Source organism: Choristoneura fumiferana, chromosome 25, assembly GCF_025370935.1.
Source record: "Choristoneura fumiferana chromosome 25, NRCan_CFum_1, whole genome shotgun sequence".
Taxonomy (NCBI): domain Eukaryota; kingdom Metazoa; phylum Arthropoda; class Insecta; order Lepidoptera; family Tortricidae; genus Choristoneura; species Choristoneura fumiferana.
This window is the reverse complement of record NC_133496.1, coordinates 3098639-3116477: the sequence shown is the minus strand read 5'-3', so window position 1 is coordinate 3116477 and position 17839 is coordinate 3098639. Positions and strand designations below refer to the sequence as shown.

The window sequence follows — 17839 nt, the reverse complement described above, 5'->3', positions numbered from 1 at the left end:
AGATGCTTTTTATGACAAGGAACTAAAACTGATCTTACAGAATTCCACAGCAGCACAGCAGAGAGTTTCGCAAGGGCAAACTAGTCTAGTAACATAATGTTTGCTAAATACACGATACTCAAAATGAATCAGCAAATATTTCAGAAAATAGTTACTTAGGTTAGTTTGACCAAATACCCCTCTATAGGTTTTGCGTCGGATTTTTTGATTCACGGTATTAGTTAAATTTCGTTGACGCCGTACACTTTAAACGTCAACCAACTCCTATGTAACAATTAAGGAACCATATTTGTCAACTCGCTCATGTATCTAATTACCGAATTTGTCTCTTGATCCTGATGTTTACTGCTGCTGTCGCTATCTTACCAACCATTTTGATATTGAACTTATTTGTACCCTCACTTCTTATACTTAGGTATATCTTTTAAAATTTATAACTTTATGTGTAGATACTCATTGCTGCCCACAACTTCGTTGGCATCTTTTGGACTTTTTCGGGATAAAAACTAGTCGAGGTTAGTTTCCCAGTGACAGATATTTTAGAATCGATTTATTATCAAAGACCCGCTTCAAAACTTAAAAATACCAGAGATACACAACTGATTACGGATTTTATCTTAGCTTTCCTAAAACGATGGAACACCATATCCTCCAGCCAGAAGTTGGCGCGAAGTAACTACTGGTGCTTGGCGGGTACTTAGAAGCTAAAAATATTTCCCTATTAGGGTCAATAAACTAATAGGTACTATAATAAATAATAAGGATTTCTGGCTCCGACTGCTTAACAAAGTACCTACAAGCAAATAGTTATTTAAGTGATTTTGTATTCAAATTCACTGCTCTCCACACTACACACAAAATTTAATACAAATTACACTTACTTTAGCGTGAAGGAGTAACAAACTAAAAAACTGTGGAAATTTCCAAGTGCCTAATTTCATGACTCTAAACCTAGCATAGGAGATTTCGAATTTTATCCCATTCCCGTGGAAATATCGGGATAAAAGTAGCCTATATGTTATCCCAAATCTCCAGCTTTCTACATACCATATTTTATTAAAATCAGCACACACAAACTCACGAACTTTCGCATTTTTATAAGATACTAGCTTGGGCCCGCGGCTCCGCCCGCATGATATTCGGATATCGCGCGCTGTTCCCTCGAGAACTGTGCATTTTTCCGGGATAAAAAGTAAGCCTATGTCACTCTCGGGCCCATAAACTATCTCTATGCCAAAAATCACGTCGATCGTCGCTCCGTTACGGCGTGAAAGACGGACAACACACAAATATACAAACACACTTTCGCATTTATAATATTTGTATGGATTTGTAGGATTTAGGTACACATCTCCTGCCTTTGTATTGTATTGTAACCCTGCCATTCACAAACACAACCCACACCTATATAAAGCAGTTTCACACAACTATCCCTTTCACAATGAATGGACAACTGTCGTCTCGAAGTCTTGAATTATTCCTTCCGCCCAATTCAATCGTGTTGTAATAATTTTTGCTATTTTGGTGCTTGATCAAATAAATAGTACTCTACATGGATCCCAGGGAGTCAGTTTTGCTTGTGGTCAGAAAAACGATTGAAAAAGTTACAGATGCACTATGCATAATGTATTTTCCAACGGTAAAAATCGGATCTCAATCCCCATCAAATCCTGAGTCGAATACGAAGGCGCCCGGAGTGTCAATAATTAATTATTGTATCATTCAATATATTGTTCGATCTATAGGAAATTTAAAGCACGTTATTATTAAAACACCAGTAAGTAATTAATTATTGTATTAAAAGAGTGAAATTTTCATATCCATTCACAGCCCGGAACGCATATTTGATATAATTAATTTCAGATAAGTATTGCAAGATATTCACAAAATTATTCTAATCTTCTATATTAATAATTTCGTACCGGTTTACGGTAGACTCGAACGAAATGCACATCAAATTGAAGAGCGTAAAAAATTAGTAAATCCGAGTCGACAACTTGTAGGCGAAAAATTCGGATTATCGAGTATTTTCAATATAAACTTGAATAAATTACTAAATATGTATTATTATTATTATCCCTCAATGGCGGCCTTAAGGCACTAAATATGTAATGGCGCTCCGAAGTAAACATGTCAAAGTCATCACATCAAAGTGGCGTTAGTGTCACGTCACCACGTGTCACGTGTCACAGGTTTGCATTTCGTTCTCCATTGTGACCTCTTACGGGCCCCACACACGGTACGATTCGTCGATTTTCATCAGATCGATCGTACAGACGAATCGTACCGTATATGGAGCCCTTTGGAGCCCTTTAGGTCTAATTTCTTTGATTATAAGACAGAGACATCATAGTTATTTGGGCAAATAAGATTTAGGAAAATATCTACTGGTGAAATACCGATACGTAGGTTAGCCGTTAAAGTGTTTGTGATAATAATTAAGGCTGGGAATATACGTCAGATTTATTGATAAGTACGACAGTCTTTACTGGCAAAGAATTTTTTCAAACATATTATTATGAATCTACATTTTACCCGAGCGAAGCCGAGCCCGAAAACTATGAGATTTGACATTTCGGAGACCTTACGCTACACTAGCGCCTCTAGCGGTGAATTCATACGCGATAGCTCTCATTAGCGCTGCTCATACTATTTGTCAATAGGCGTCCACCCGCTCCGTGCAAACCGCGTTAGCTAGCGTACACTAAGGTCTTCGATGAAGACTCTTCATTTATGCCCTACAAATAACATCCGTGCTAAGTTTCAGTACTCCAATGAACTAAAAGAATTTCCTTGCTCACCCGCGACCTTACGATAGCTATAAGCTTATGCAAAATATGCGTGTTCATGCAGTTCCTCCACCTCCACACTGTAAGAACACACACAAATCACACAAACCCATCTATCACCACCACCACACTACACTGACGCGTTTCGAACTCAACCAGAGCTCATCTTCAGAGTGACACAACCGTACACCATGCTACCACAACCACATGTTTAGGTGGAGGAACTGCATGAACACGCATATTTTGCATAAGCTTAGCTATCGTAAGGTCGCGGGTGAGCAAGGAAATTCTTTTAGTTCATTGATATGGACCTCCGCAAAGTAACGCCTGCTTCAATAAATTATATAAGTACTCCATTTATTTTAACATTTGAAACTTAACGGCAAAATTTGCACACTCTTTTAAATGCAACACCGGAACTATTTAAAATTGTGTGCCTTATAACGCTAATAAATGTGCATGTGTATTTTTAGTCCATTTGTGTTCGAAATATAGAGAAACGTGTGTCACAATTTGACCGTTAATTCAAACTTCAAATTAAACGGAGTATATAGACTAAGCGAGTCTGATTTCGAGATTTTACATGATCTTGAGAATATCGGGACAAAAACTAAACCTCTCTCTGTGTTATTACATAGCTATCTGCTGCATCCAAATCCGTTCAGACCTTTTCACGGTAAAGGAGTAACAAACACACACACACGCACGGGGCCGGATTTAGGGGAGGACAACCGGGGCTACTCCACAAAAGAGGGGCCCCCACAAAAGATCCGAGACTTCGGAATTTTAATTTCAAATTCCGACGGGTAAACATCTATATTTGTTCACTTCGATCAGGCAATCAGTAAAATATCAAAATCTGAAATGGCGCTCATTATAAGTATTTGGAAAATATAGCTAACTCCTTTTTTGCCCCAAGGCTTCCAGACCTCTATATCCGGCCCTGCACACGCAGCACTGAAAAATTTCCGTGTTTCTATTAGAGGGATAACAAACAATTATTATTAAATTAGAAAACATTAAATCCGTAGTTTCATGATTATGATAATAATTACATAATTTTCCTTGCTGATTTTTTTAACTGAAATCGACAAGTACTTAATTAAAACAATAACCACAATGTGATTCTACACGTAATTGCGGTACAATAGAGCACACAAAAACCACAATAACAATAAATAAAACGAAATAAAAAGATTAATAGACGCATTCTTGAATGCTACTAACTACCTATAAGTACTCTTGAATACTACCCATGAGACGATATTTTTCTATTTTTATTTACAAGGTCTTAAGTTAATTTTAAGTTAAACATTCGAGTGCTCGACACGATAATACCCAATAGACGACACCCTGCTGTCGTCTCTATTGCTAATGACATAAAAATTAAAGATGCCAACTATTGGGACAGTGACGAGCATTTACCAAATAAATAAATTAATAGCAGCTTTAATCATGAATAATAGATGTTTGATATATTTCGTGAACGTTCATATGTACGAGTATTGGTTTAGCAGTTAGTTGCTTCCGAAAGTTATTGGTTTCCTTTTCGAGATGAAGGCAATCTATGTCATCTTCATCTTTCAAATTGAGGACGTGGTAGAACGATCAATGTAAACATAGTGCTTGATAGCTTTTATCAACAGTCATGTCAAATTATTTTTAATTACATTTTAAACAGAATTGCCTTGATAACACAAGTAGGTACGAGTATATATCTTTCAATCTGAATAGAAGGCCATGTTCAATTTTCACTTTCTCTAGTATTTATTCGAAAAAGATAAAAACAGGGGATCGTGTAAATGATGTGCAATAACTAATAACAGAGGATGTTGAAAACAAACGTGCAAAATCATATTTGAAATTTACCACGAGCTTTGTGGAGAAGGATAACATCGTAAGCAAAGTTACACAATTCAATGGTGTATGTGTAATTCCCCATCCACACAGGATTCGCGCGGGAAACGCTGTGCCCAAGCAGTGGGACTGAGATGATGATGATTTGTTTATTACATTGCAGTATACTAATTTTCTGACCGATACTACTTACTTTACTTAAATTGTCATATTTCAAGGATTAACATTTTAATTTCTTTACCCGTTTCTTTAAATTCTACACGTGAATGTAAGGAGCCCATTATAATGCTTGAGAAATAACACGCTGCTACGCTCTCAGACGTCTTTGTGGTGCAATTCAAAGCGCTTTGTGAAAGGCTCGCTTAGTGCTGAAGCATGGCCTGGGGTCGCCCAAGGACGCGCTCTCTGCCCTCCATTGTAAAGTTCCTAAATAAACATCTTCCAAACGGTAGACACAAATAAAACAAGGAAATAACTTACTAATTACTCGTACTAATATTTTTAACTAGCCACTTTGAACGTCAATAAGAGTAATTAATTTCATATAAGATAAGGACAATAACATAGCATCGTACCTACTTGCAACTAACAATTAAGATAACTAATAAACTTTCCACTGCTGGGCTCAGCCCTCCTCTTTTAAAAGGAAGGCTTTGGTTGCAGTTTCCCCTTGGGCCCAGTGTGAATAGAAAACATTAACTCGTACAAAAATTTAAAAGTTCGCAATAAATTTCCAATATAATTTGGCACTTAGATTCCGAAACACTCAGAGTCGCAAGTCCAGGCGGGCTACTACAAAATTCGAAAATAGAAGTCGTATCGTATCGTCCCTCCCACTCTCGTATTAATAAATAATACAAGCGTCAGCGGGACGGCAAGATACAACCTTCGAATTTTGCACTTTGTAGTAGGGGGCCAGGACTGAACCAACGACCTTCAACGACATTTTGGCTGCCACGGCTTTTTTCTATGTTCCATTAAAGAACAATATTTTAGAAAAGTAAAAATGAAATCTATAAATAGGACACCTTTAATCATAACAAACATCGCATTTTCCGCTGTCACGCCGCTACAACATTCCATTATTTCCCATCGGAATTCGACAATTGCATTCCCCTGAAAACACTGAATTTAACCTTTTACCATTAGGACTTACTGGGACAAATCTTCCCTATTTTAGAATTAGATTCTTCTTAGGATTAGAATTAGAAAAGGTTACCTTTCAATTAGATTCTTCATAAAGAACATTTTCAGATTTTTAAATTAAGTATTTTCTGTTTCGTTATTTCAACTAAATTTCTCCAAGCCAAAACTTACTTAACCGATAATTTGACAGCTGGTTTGCCATAATAATAGTTAGTTGTTAACTTGCTGCAATGCCACTCAGACAAATCATTTGAAAGGATAACCGATCCCCTCGTTACTGGACTTACTGGTTCATTGTGTTAGCCTTGGCCTATTTGTCTCCCAGACTCCCAACTACCCCTTGAATGGGGTGAATTTGTGGAACTAGTTCTACATGAAAATCGCTGGTAATTACTTGTTGGGCCATGAATGGAACCGTCAAATCTCCGCTTTTATAAATTTTTAATTGCAGAACTTAACCGGAGATTTGGCGACTGTTTTGACATTGGTTATTTATCAATTCTGCAATATGATATTTTGAAAACATGGCTCAAAGCTCCCCTTTACTGAGAAAACGAAGAAGATTTTGCAGAAATGTTGATTTTTAGTCAAAATACCACAAACGGGACTTATCACGCTATTATTAATTTATTATACAAGTAATATTTACCTCGACGTTTCGGCAACGTTACAGTTGCCGTGGTCACCACAGATTACTAATATGTAGCTAGCTACAGATAGGACAGTCAATTATTGTTGTTTCCTATTATTGACGTTGTAGCGCTGTTAAATTTTACAATCTGTGGTACTTGTTTGACAGTCGTAGGGCTTTCCACAGGTCGATATAATCATTATCGATAGTCTCCAGTCAATGCTAGTGATGCGCTCTACGATAAATGGGAGTTACGGATGTCTTGTACTAATTTAATTTTTATTCATACTCTTATAAGTTATGAAATAAAACGACCAAGTGTTTTTAATCATTTATTCATTAAAGGGTCTCTTTCCATTAAATTTATATTTGAATAAAATTTTGAACATGGAGCTATTATTGCAAAGGTTAGAAAAACTTTCCCTTAGACGAGAGTGGTACACCATGAACCATTTCCTTTTCCGTGAACAGGCAAGAATATAATATATTCGATCGAACTGAGTATGGTCAAAATGTCTTTCACATACGCGTTTCAACAACAGTTGACTCTTGGTTAAAGCCAGCAAATAAGGGCTAGTCGGTACTAGCCACGACATCCAAAGATTATGTAATAGTCGTTTTTGGCATGCAAAATAGTTTGTCAGTGGCACTTGTTGAATTACAATCAACAACACAACACTTGAATTTGCCATATTGGAAGTCAGTAGAATATCACTCGCACTAAACACTACCGCAAGTAGAGTATTGTATTGTTAAACAGAGGAGGATGGTTATACTCATGGAACTACAACTCGACCAAAACGGGAGGACAACGCAAGAAAATACCCGCACTCAACTCAATGTTTAAAACACAATGACGGGTAAGGACATGACAGCAAAGAAATGGCGGCGGTCCACAGATTGTAATAATATCATACAAATGGCAGCGCTACAACGTCGATGAATGAAACTAAACTGTCAGGCCCCTGGTGGTCACGAGTAGACTGAAGTGTGGGGTGTCAAGTCTGCCTAGCAGCGCGAGTTCTTCGAACTACCCGCACTTGATCACTTTTATTAGTCACCCTATCACACCGACACACAACACTAACAACGTCCGATCGTCCCTCCGAACATTCATCCCGACGCCGACACTTATTAATAACAGGAATCCACGAAGATGAAAGCTTATACCCATCGTCCCGGTTGAAATTCTTATGCTTTTTTATTTCAACCGCTTCACGTACGTGAAATAAAAAAGCATAAGAATTTCAACCGGGACGATGGGTAAATATTACTTGTATAATAATAGCGTGATAAGTCCCGTTCGTGGTATTTTGACTATGAGTGAGAATCACGAAAGTTTAAAACGTTATACTTAATGTTGATTTTGTATAAAACTTAGAGACAGGGAGACGCAGAACTGAACTAAGGTGAACTGGGCATAATGTCGTTTGTTAACTAGCGAATTTATCGGAAAAGAGGCGAAATAACTTGTAAGTAAGTAGTTATAACACATAACGAAGTGCCGTGCCTGCCTATCATGTTGTTACCATCTATAAAGCAAGTGTTCAACACATAGCTAGTGAGTAGCTAATTATCGCTAGAGAATAGAAACGTAAAGCTGCTTCCATAGAAGAAACATGCAAGCTCTTTTTGCTGACTGTGCTTTTGTTAACAGTACTTGCATTGTCATCCAGACTACTTTTTTACGGTAATTTGACCCGTGATTCAAGATTCAAATCAATATCATTATCCGTTAAAAATGTCGGACGATTCGGACCAGAGGATGTACTTATTGCCTAACGTTCTGACGCTCGCAATTGCACTTAAATTACAGTTTTTGTATGAGAAATCTGTCATTTGATTGCGATCGCGAGCGTCGGGAGTGTTGCAATGCAAGTTAAGTATAATTTTGTAAAAAAAAGTTAGAGCGACTAGGTTACTAGCTTCGCCTTGCTGTAGGACACTATCCTAACTTCACACCTCATGTTTACCTACCAGTAATTTAGTGTTTGTGGACTCGCCTGGCTGTGAGTGGATGGAGGTGTCGCTAAAGAGGGGGTTGACGTGACGTTGACATGACGTTGACGTTTGGAGTGGTGGGGAAATACCCTATAATCAGTGTCTTCTTGTGTAAAGCTGCGTTTCTACTAGAGATGTGCGAGGATGTGGTGCAAGGAATGTGTTTTTCATGAACCAATAGGAAAGCTTCATTTGCCGCGCCTCGCTCCGCTCAGCTGTTTCCACCAGAGCGGTGCTGAGCGAGGATAGGTAAATGAAGCGTTTCTATTGGTTCATGAAAAATACATTCCTCGCAACACATCCTCGGCCCTCGCACATCTCTGATGGAAAAGGAGCCTAAAAGCAGCTATTTATTATAATAGTTTCTTCAACTGCGAAGAAGAATATGTACACGTAAAGTTTTGTAGAGATATATATAACATAACTAGTAACTACTACATAATAGTACGTATAATATTCATTATTTCTACTGTATAATTAATAGTATAATAATTAGGTATTAAATTAGACACTTATACCACCCACCACCACTGTACCACTGTATCCATTGAGTGCAAAATAAACAAGACATTATCCAAAATAAACAACATCATAATTAGTTATAATGCAATTTGAATGAATGAATGTCATTAAGGAAATAATGATGGTTTTGTTATAATGACATCAATTTACTAACTTACGTGAGAAAAGTCGCTAATAAAAGCTATTCTAAAATAAATCTTACACGAGTGTAATGGAGTGCAGAGTAATTGAAAAAGAGATTTATTTTAAGAAAAATAAATCTCCTTTTCCATTAGGTACCTACTCATCAAGAATAAGAATACAGCATTGCTGAAAATCTTAAGATCAACGCCCTTTCGTTGGGCCAAAGACCTATCCTGGACAGACAGTATACTGGAGCTTGTATAAGCTCCAAAATAACTCTTAATCCCCAACCATAAAGTCTTTTTTTCATTACTCTACGCGTGTGACCTCAGATTTTATGTAGACTGCTGTTGTATTTTCAACTTTGTGTGAAGTTATCTACGGTTGGTTTTGCGTTAGCTTCTCATACCTCCGATCGATAAAGCTTGCCACGTGGAGTCTTGCGAAATATCTGCTTTTGTTAATGAAATCTTTTTTTAGGTGTGGTCTCGTGTGAGTAATAATGAATGGTGTAGGATATCGTAAACTAATTAGATTATTAAAAATCGCATCAAAAAAGCTTAATTTCCGTTAAATAGTTTTAAAGTGATTTCTGGCAAAGCTGTTTCCTTTGATTGACCGTGCGATCTGTTAATTGAATTCGAGGATTTTACTACATACATACTCGAAATTTACATCTTGAACTTTATTAGCGTTGTAAGAAGTCTCTTCTCTAGAATAGTGGATTTTACATGTATACTTTACTTACATACATATATCCTAATTAACCTCTTGTGGATATCGAGATAAGAAGTATGTAATGTATCATTTTCAAGACTTAGTTGTCTACATACCAAATTTCGTTTAAATACGTTAGCTAGCATAACAAACTTGCTTCATATTTTTAATATCAAAAAAATTCAATATAATATGGCTAGGATTTTAAACGTAGGTATAATTTCTTTTGTTACTGCATTTCTTACAAGTAAAAAATAATAGTTTTAGACATACCAGAATAATAGTTCGCTTAAGGTGGGTACTGACCAACGTTACGAGGTGTAATGTAACATGTTGCACAGCGAGCATTCGTGCAGTCAGTAGTGTTACGGGAAACCAGCGAGCAACGAGCCGCTCGTTGCTCGCTTTGAGTGCTCCACCCGGCTGTCGGTTTTTTGGCGAATCCTTTGACTGTTGCGCGGTTCAGTCAGTACGCTGTAACAAGTCAGCCATCTTTACTGAGAGTGGCTGGGGGATATGGAGCATAAGTTCTGACGATCAACATTACGCAGATTTAGAGAACACAGCGAACATGCTCAATGCGTAACATGCTCGATGCGAATGTACATTTCACGTCGTAACGTTGGTCAGTACCCAGCTTTAGACCTTTGCTTCGCTACGGGAATGTATAGAGTGCTACGCTACACGTTGTGAGTGCTACGGCGTAGAGGGCGCGTACTCATAGCAGCTTGAGCTGGAAATACGCTGTACGGAAAAGTTATGAAAACTAACCTTGGATAGATAACTATAAGGTCGCTTTTTACAGATTCCATTTTAGAGTAAGTACATATCTATAGGTACTAGGAAAATATATCATATTACTTACTTTTTAAAAACGTAGCTCAATCTGTTCAAAAATCAAATAGGTATAGGTACCTATAAAATTCGTTAAGTATGCGGTTTCTTTCTTTTCTTTTCTTTTTTTAGAAAATTGACACTTTAATTAAATGCTTGCATATTTAGCCAACAGTTTCAAAATTGAAAACTATTTTAAAACTAATTTATTGTACTATAATAAAATGAATTCATCTTTAATATAATTGAACAGATTCATATTCGTAATCATTAATTGTGTTTCACGAAATTTGCACAGTTGGCATTTTGAGCATGCCCTAAAAATTGTCTATATAGACAATTGTAATCACTGAAAATGGCGATAATCCTCCATTCACAAACACCATGATTGGCTGTTTAGGGTTTACCAACGTAAACAAAAAAATATACTTTAATCCCTAGAGATTAATGAGGAGCTTTAGTCCTGATATGCAAAGACTAAAGTAACATTTCAAGAGCATGAGAAGTGAAAAATGACTTTTTATGCTCTAGTGCATAAAGTAAAATCTTCGTCTAAGACCAAAGCAATCAGTTAAACAGCCACAAACAAAAAGCTTCTACATATTTTTTTTTACAATTTTTAACTTAAGTATATAAAACTAAAAACTAAAAATCAATCAAATTAGACTAATAAAACTAAAAAAATATAATAGTAATGCGTGAACAATAAAAGGTACATTAGTATATATAACTACGTGAACAATTGTTTCCACTGTTGCTTCGTTTAAAGGTGTTACATAGATAAACATTTTAGTATTTTTTTTCTTTAGACGTTAGCCAATCAGTAAAGGCATCCTCCAAAACTTATAATTTTAGTTAACTACCATTATTCTACAATCGCGGCCCAACGCATACAAATTATCTAAAACCAATAGACATTACCCATTACCCTATCAGCGGGCATGTGACAACTTCAATATTAAATAACATATTATTGTTTGTTACATATCAGTGAAAGGTTATCGGAGCCGGCGTGCTACTTAGCAAGCAGGCCTTGCATCATCAGCATCATCTCAGCCGTAGGACGTCCACTGATCGACATAGGCCTCCCCTATAGACCTCCAGTTGCTTCGGTTGGAAGTGGCTTGCATCCACCGTGAACCCGCGGTATTAACCAGGTCATCCGACCATCTTGTTGTCTTTTAATCCATACTAATATTATAAATGCGAATGTGTGTGTTTGTATGTTTGTACGTCTTTCACGTCGAAACGGAGCGACGGATCGACGTGATTTTTGGCATAGTTTATGGGCCAGAGAGTGACATAGGCTACTTTTTATCCCGGAAAAATGTACAGTTCCTGAAGGAACAGCGTGCGATAACAGAATTCCACGGGGGTCAAGCCGCGGGCAAAAGCTAGTTATTAATTATAATGGGATACTTGTATTGAGAAACTAGACATCATCTCTGTGTGCGCAAAGACACATTTTTCCGAGTTTTCACGCTCATACATTTTTGCTAGAAAAGTCGATCGATGTTTCTATATCTTGACAAGTTTTTCCATATGACACTCCATAGAATACTGTTGCAGTCAGCATTTGCAGCACTTAAAAACTCTATAAGGGCAGCAGAGACTCCCTGCGACAGGGTTCTACTCTACAGAGTGTTACATACGAATTTGTCAAGGTATAACAATGAGATGGTTAAATAAATGCTTGTAAAAAATATTTTTTTTTGTATATAAACCAATTATTTCGTCACAAAAGTGTATTTAAATGTTATGTAGGTGTTGAAAATAGGTATAAAACATGTATGGTGGCCATGAAAATATGTGTTCTTGAAAATCATTATATTCATATTGATTCAAGTGAAGTTGTCGTGGCTAGTGCTCGTGTTTGTCCTCCTAAACCCCTTTAATCAAAAGGAGGTATGTATTTATGTACTCGTATGTGTACTAGCGAAGCATAGCGCCCCACAAAATAAAAAGAGACGAAAAAATAAAAAAATCTATGTTATACATGTTCAAAGGCGGTGGCTACAATATCATACACCTCTTTTTTTCAAAATTACACCCATGTGCAACGGGGGCGAATTGCTACGACATATGGAAATCATATGTACTTACCTACAAACTTTCCGTGAAAAATTATACCTAAATTATGGTGGAAACTATATTAAAATCTGTTGTGTAGAATTGGAAAGAGTTATCAAAATACCTGCAAAAAGACGTGTGAATTTTTAATTCAGATATTGCTATGACTTTTGTTCAGATCCTTTCAAAATTCCATAATTTAATTCAGCTCTTTTTTTAATTTTTTACCGTCCTATGTAGCTACAAAGTTATTAATATGTAGCTAATAATTTGTAATTATTACGTAGGTTACATCACTCCAAAGAAGCTTGTTAATGGTGACATAATAATAAATAAAGTACGTATTAAGACTCAAACATAATTCGTAATAGGTACTTAGATTGCATTGGTTCGATGAAAAAACTAAAATCCCGTAATCCGATGAAAAGATTAGTAAAATGTCAAAGGTGAAGCTAGTAACCGGCGTCCTACATTATTTATCGTCCAACTGAAAAAACCGCGTTAAAAACATCAAATAATTATCAAAATAAGAAATTACTTACATTTTTATTTATTTTACGCACTAAAATTATAAAATATCACTGCACTGATTTTTCCCGCCCTTTTTGTTTCCCGCGTGACTATTCCCGCCAAGCCGACAAGTAAGACTGCCGCGCGCCAAATATGAGCGAAATGCAAGATCGCTTTGCATAGGAGTGAAGGGTTGAGCGATAGTATTGAACGCAAGGGGGTGTCTAGGGTCCAAGATGGGTGACGTAGAATTTTTGTATTGGGGGTCTGCCAAGTAACGTATTTACTTATTAAAACCGGACAATTTCAATCGCTTACGTTTGGAGGAAGCAAATTCGTTGTAGGTTTTTTAGTACTTTTGTGCGACCTTAGTAAACTCTTTCATTGTATGAAGATACCTGAGTAATACCTGACTATCGTTTTTTTAAATAGTTTTTTTTTAAGTTTGTACACTCAGTATCATCAAAACCAAACCGTTTGTATTTTTTAATTTGGCTTAGAAATATTTATCAATCACAAAAAAAAATATGATTAATATTTACAGCAGGGTTAAATTGCCCGACCATCAGCTGAAATAACTGAGATTTATTTTATAATACAACTAGCTTTTTTCCCGCGGCTTCGCCCGCGTGAAATTCGGTTATCGCGCGCTGTTCCCTCGGGAACTGGGCATTCTTCCGGGATAAAAAGTAGCCTATGTCACTCTGGCCCCTAAACTATCTCTATGCCAAAAATCCCGTCAATCCGTCGCTCCGTTTCCACGGGAAAGACGGACAAACATACAAACACACACACTTTCGTATTTATAATATTATACCTAGTATAGTATGGATGGATGGATATATAACCCTTATTTGACTTTCACTGTAAAAATATGCACAATTATTTTATTTTTCAATTAGACAAAATTAATGCCTCAGATTACACACGTAGTTATAATAATTTATCATCAATTATCATCCGACAGTTTAAATTCTTTCCGAGATTCATGCTCATGCGCGGCAAACACAAACCAAGGTAATCAAATATATTACTTCAGATAGAAATCCCGGAAAAACAGGTAAGTAAATAATTCCTGAAAACTAAAGCATAAATTCCCGAAAAAAATAATCTATTGCTATTTTTCCGCCTTGCTTCAATGTAGTTTTCCTATTCAGACGGGAAAAATCCTTGAAACATTTTGGCCTATAGAAACTATCGTATCTCATACCTAATATGTATCTTCCTAAACTAATTTTCTTTAGACAGTTGAATAGTTTCTGGGAAAAAATATATCCTATTTAGTCCGTTAGTTAGATCAGCAGAAAAATTAGACACGTAGTTTTTTCTTTTGTCAATCAAAAAAAAACAACCAAGTGCGAGTCGGACTCGCGCACGAAGGGTTCCGTACCATTATCTATACAACATTAGACATTAGCAAAAAAACGGCAAAAAACACGTTTGTTGTACGCCCCCCTTAAATATTTGTTTTATTTTAATTTAATTATTTATTTTTAAACTTACGACTAAAGATTCTGTGAATATTTCAAGCGTCGCCCTGTTGCCGTTATTAATTAATATCAAGCAAAAAACGGCAAAAAATCACGTTTGTCGTATGGGAGTTTGTTCTGTTTTTAGTATTTGTTGTTATAGCGGCCACAGTAGTATATAATCTGTGAAAATTTCAAATGTCTATTACGACTCAAGAGATAGAGCCATGTGACAGACGAACGAACAGACAGATAGACAGACAGCGGAGTCTCAGTAATAGGGTTCCGTTGGCACCCTTTGGGTACGGAACCCAAAAATAATAAAGATGAAGCGCATCAAAGTTCGAAAAATCGAAGGTCGTATCGTACCGTCCCGTATTAAATAGTATAAGTGTCAGAGGGATGAAACGACACTAACTTCGATTTTCGAATTTCGTAGACGTAGCGCAGGCCCTCCAACGCGTGTCGGTACTAATCAGTCCCATAAAGTGTGTGTGGCAGCCAGGCTTTTTTTAAGGGAGGTTAAAGTAACGTATTTCTGTAACTTAACCATGACATAATTTTTTTTAATTACCTAATAAACTAAAATTCAGACGCACTGGCTCCTATACTCGGCACAGCCTGTGTCTTAGGTAGCCATTTTGCTCTTTAAAGATGCATATTTTGCAAAAAAATAACTGAACCGAAAAATCGTCTGAGCAAACCCCTAAGTTTGAAAATACCTATCCAACGATAACCCACACTACAAGATTGGATGAGAAACAAAAAATCACCCCCACTACGTCTATGGGAGGTACCATAAAAAAAATTGAATTTTTTATTGTACCATTTTGTCGGCATAGTTTACATATATGTGCAAAATTACAGCTTTGTAGCATTGATAGTCCGTGAGCAAAGCTGCGGACGGACAGACAGACAGACAGACATGGCGAAACTATAAGGGTTCCGTTTTTGCCATTTTGGCTACGGAACCCTAAAAATAGAGCTCAAAATGCTCAGTTTCAGATACAGTCGCTAGTCGAGTTCATAAATTTGTGAGCAAAAATTTGATCAAAAATATCTGAACACGACTCTATTGTTAACGGCGTAAAAGCGTGTTCAGATATTTTTGATCAAAGTTTTGCTCACAAGTTTATGAACTCGACTGTACAGCCCCTCAGAAACCGCAAAAAAAAATATCAACCGAACCGAAAGATTTCCGAACGTGTCATCAGCTGATACAATAAACGTCACTGTCAGTTGTCAAAATATATTACATTACATTGCGACGTGATCTCTACAAGTTTTAAACATTCTGGCGTAATAAACAGTAAAAATGCACGAACCACCGCGCTTACTCGTGCTATACGGCAGCCAGACGTTCACTGCCCAAGAAATAGCCGAACGAATATGGCGGATAACCAAAGCATTGGGTTTTCGCGGCCCCGTCCAAGCCATGGACGATTACCCCATTCAAAAGCTTATTCACGAAGAATTTGCGTTGTTTGTGTGCGCTACTACAGGACATGGAGACGAACCTGACAACATGAAGAGGTTCTGGAAGTTTTTACTGAGAAAAAACCTGCCGGCGAACTCGCTGGTCAAACTTAAATACGGCGTCTTAGGATTGGGTGATTCGTCATACTCGAAATTTAATTTCGCTGGAAAAAAGCTGCATAAGAGGCTAATGCAGCTAGGAGCAACTCCGCTGCTCGATATTGGTATGATCATAACTTGAAATTATTATTAATATAATCTGAATAAGATTTATCACACATTAAAAGATAACAAACATTATTCTATATCAATCAATGACTGCATTTTCTATACAGTAATAAAAAAAAAACTATTTTGATGAACTGTCACAGTAGTAGGTATTAAATATCTAAAATCAATACATTGTAAGTCATCACAAAGCTACATATTTTAAAGTAATAATAGGCATTGTATTTTTTAACAGCAGCTGCCTAGAAAGCAAATATTGAGTGCTAAATAAAATACCTATTAACCCGTTTGGTGTTCCATTTTCAAGCTCTATTTCTTTTCAGGTCTGTGTGATTATCAACATGACTTAGGCCACGAAGCAGAAATGACTCCATGGCTAAAACAGTACACCAACAACCTAAAAATTTATTTCCCTCAACTTCAATTGAATACAGACTCAAAATTTATTCCTCGTTGGAAAGTGTCACTAATCAAAGATGGTACTGATCTACCCAATGATAAAACAGAGGATATTTATTTTGCCAAAGGCATAAAGGACCTCTTTGTTGATGCCAAATTATTGGAATTAGAAAAAAATATAAGGACCACAGAAGATAAACATTTTCAAGTAAGTTTATCTTGAAGTTTATGTGGTTTATCTCTAATGTTGTGACGTAGAAATTTTATGATGTGATTGCTGTTTGTTGGAAACCTATTTAGTGTTTCAAATTTGTAACTTATAATATTGGAATGAACAGAAATGGAGTTTCCAGGGTATTTTTATTGTTTTGCTTATAACCATGTATTCCTGTTTCACTAATGTCTATGTGAGAGTGAATAAGAAATATATTGAGTTCTGTGTTTTATTTAAATTTCCAGGATGTAAGATTATTAACATTTACAACAAAAAATGGCACAAAGTTAGAGTACCACCCTGGAGACGTGTTCAACATAAGGCCACGGAATTCTAAAGAAGATATAGAAGATCTGTTTCAAATATTTAAAACTCATAATATGGATATAAAGCCTTATCATCGATTGTTAGTTGAAAAATGCCATGAAGGTAAGACATTATTTCCTTGGAACTCTTAGAAGTAAAGAAAACAGTGTACATACTATAGCTTAAATGGTAATAATATCTCCACTGTACTTAATAAAAAAAGTTTTAAAATTTCATTCCACCAACAGTATAATGCATAACCAGTGTTGTAAGTTGGCTGCATGTAACGGTCGCCTTTGACTTTTTATATGTTTAAAAATGTTGAATGATTTCCGAACGAAAAACAATTTTAGTTTCGTTATTGCACGGCATTGAAATCGGCTGTGTTTCGATCATTAAAGTGGTATACTTATTGCGGCATCGAGAGTATAATTTATTAAATATATTATGAATTTATCGTCAAAAACTGATTCACTTCTCAATTAGCATAAACTTGTTTTTAGAAACGGTCTTACGAAGTGTAAATATTTTTTTAATTCAGCAATAA

General features: G+C 36.3%; 2 protein-coding genes across 2 annotated transcripts in view; one reads left to right on the top strand and one right to left on the bottom strand.

Annotated features, from left to right (window-relative positions):
• Positions 1–698, bottom strand: part of LOC141442432 (Y+L amino acid transporter 2) — a gene marked incomplete in the record, with an annotated part of 29496 nt that extends 28798 nt beyond the window's left edge. The window contains 1 exon segment of the mRNA XM_074107414.1: positions 318–698. Within this exon segment, the coding sequence (XP_073963515.1) occupies positions 318–373 (56 nt within the window).
• Positions 699–15920: 15222 nt separating this feature from the next.
• The window catches only part of LOC141442430 (NADPH-dependent diflavin oxidoreductase 1), a 35660-nt gene continuing 33741 nt past the window's right edge, over positions 15921–17839 (top strand). The window contains exons 1-3 of the mRNA XM_074107411.1: positions 15921–16369; positions 16697–16980; positions 17232–17415. Coding sequence (XP_073963512.1) covers positions 15985–16369; positions 16697–16980; positions 17232–17415 — 853 coding nt within the window. The 5' untranslated portion in view covers positions 15921–15984. The remainder of the gene's footprint in view (positions 16370–16696; positions 16981–17231; positions 17416–17839) is intronic.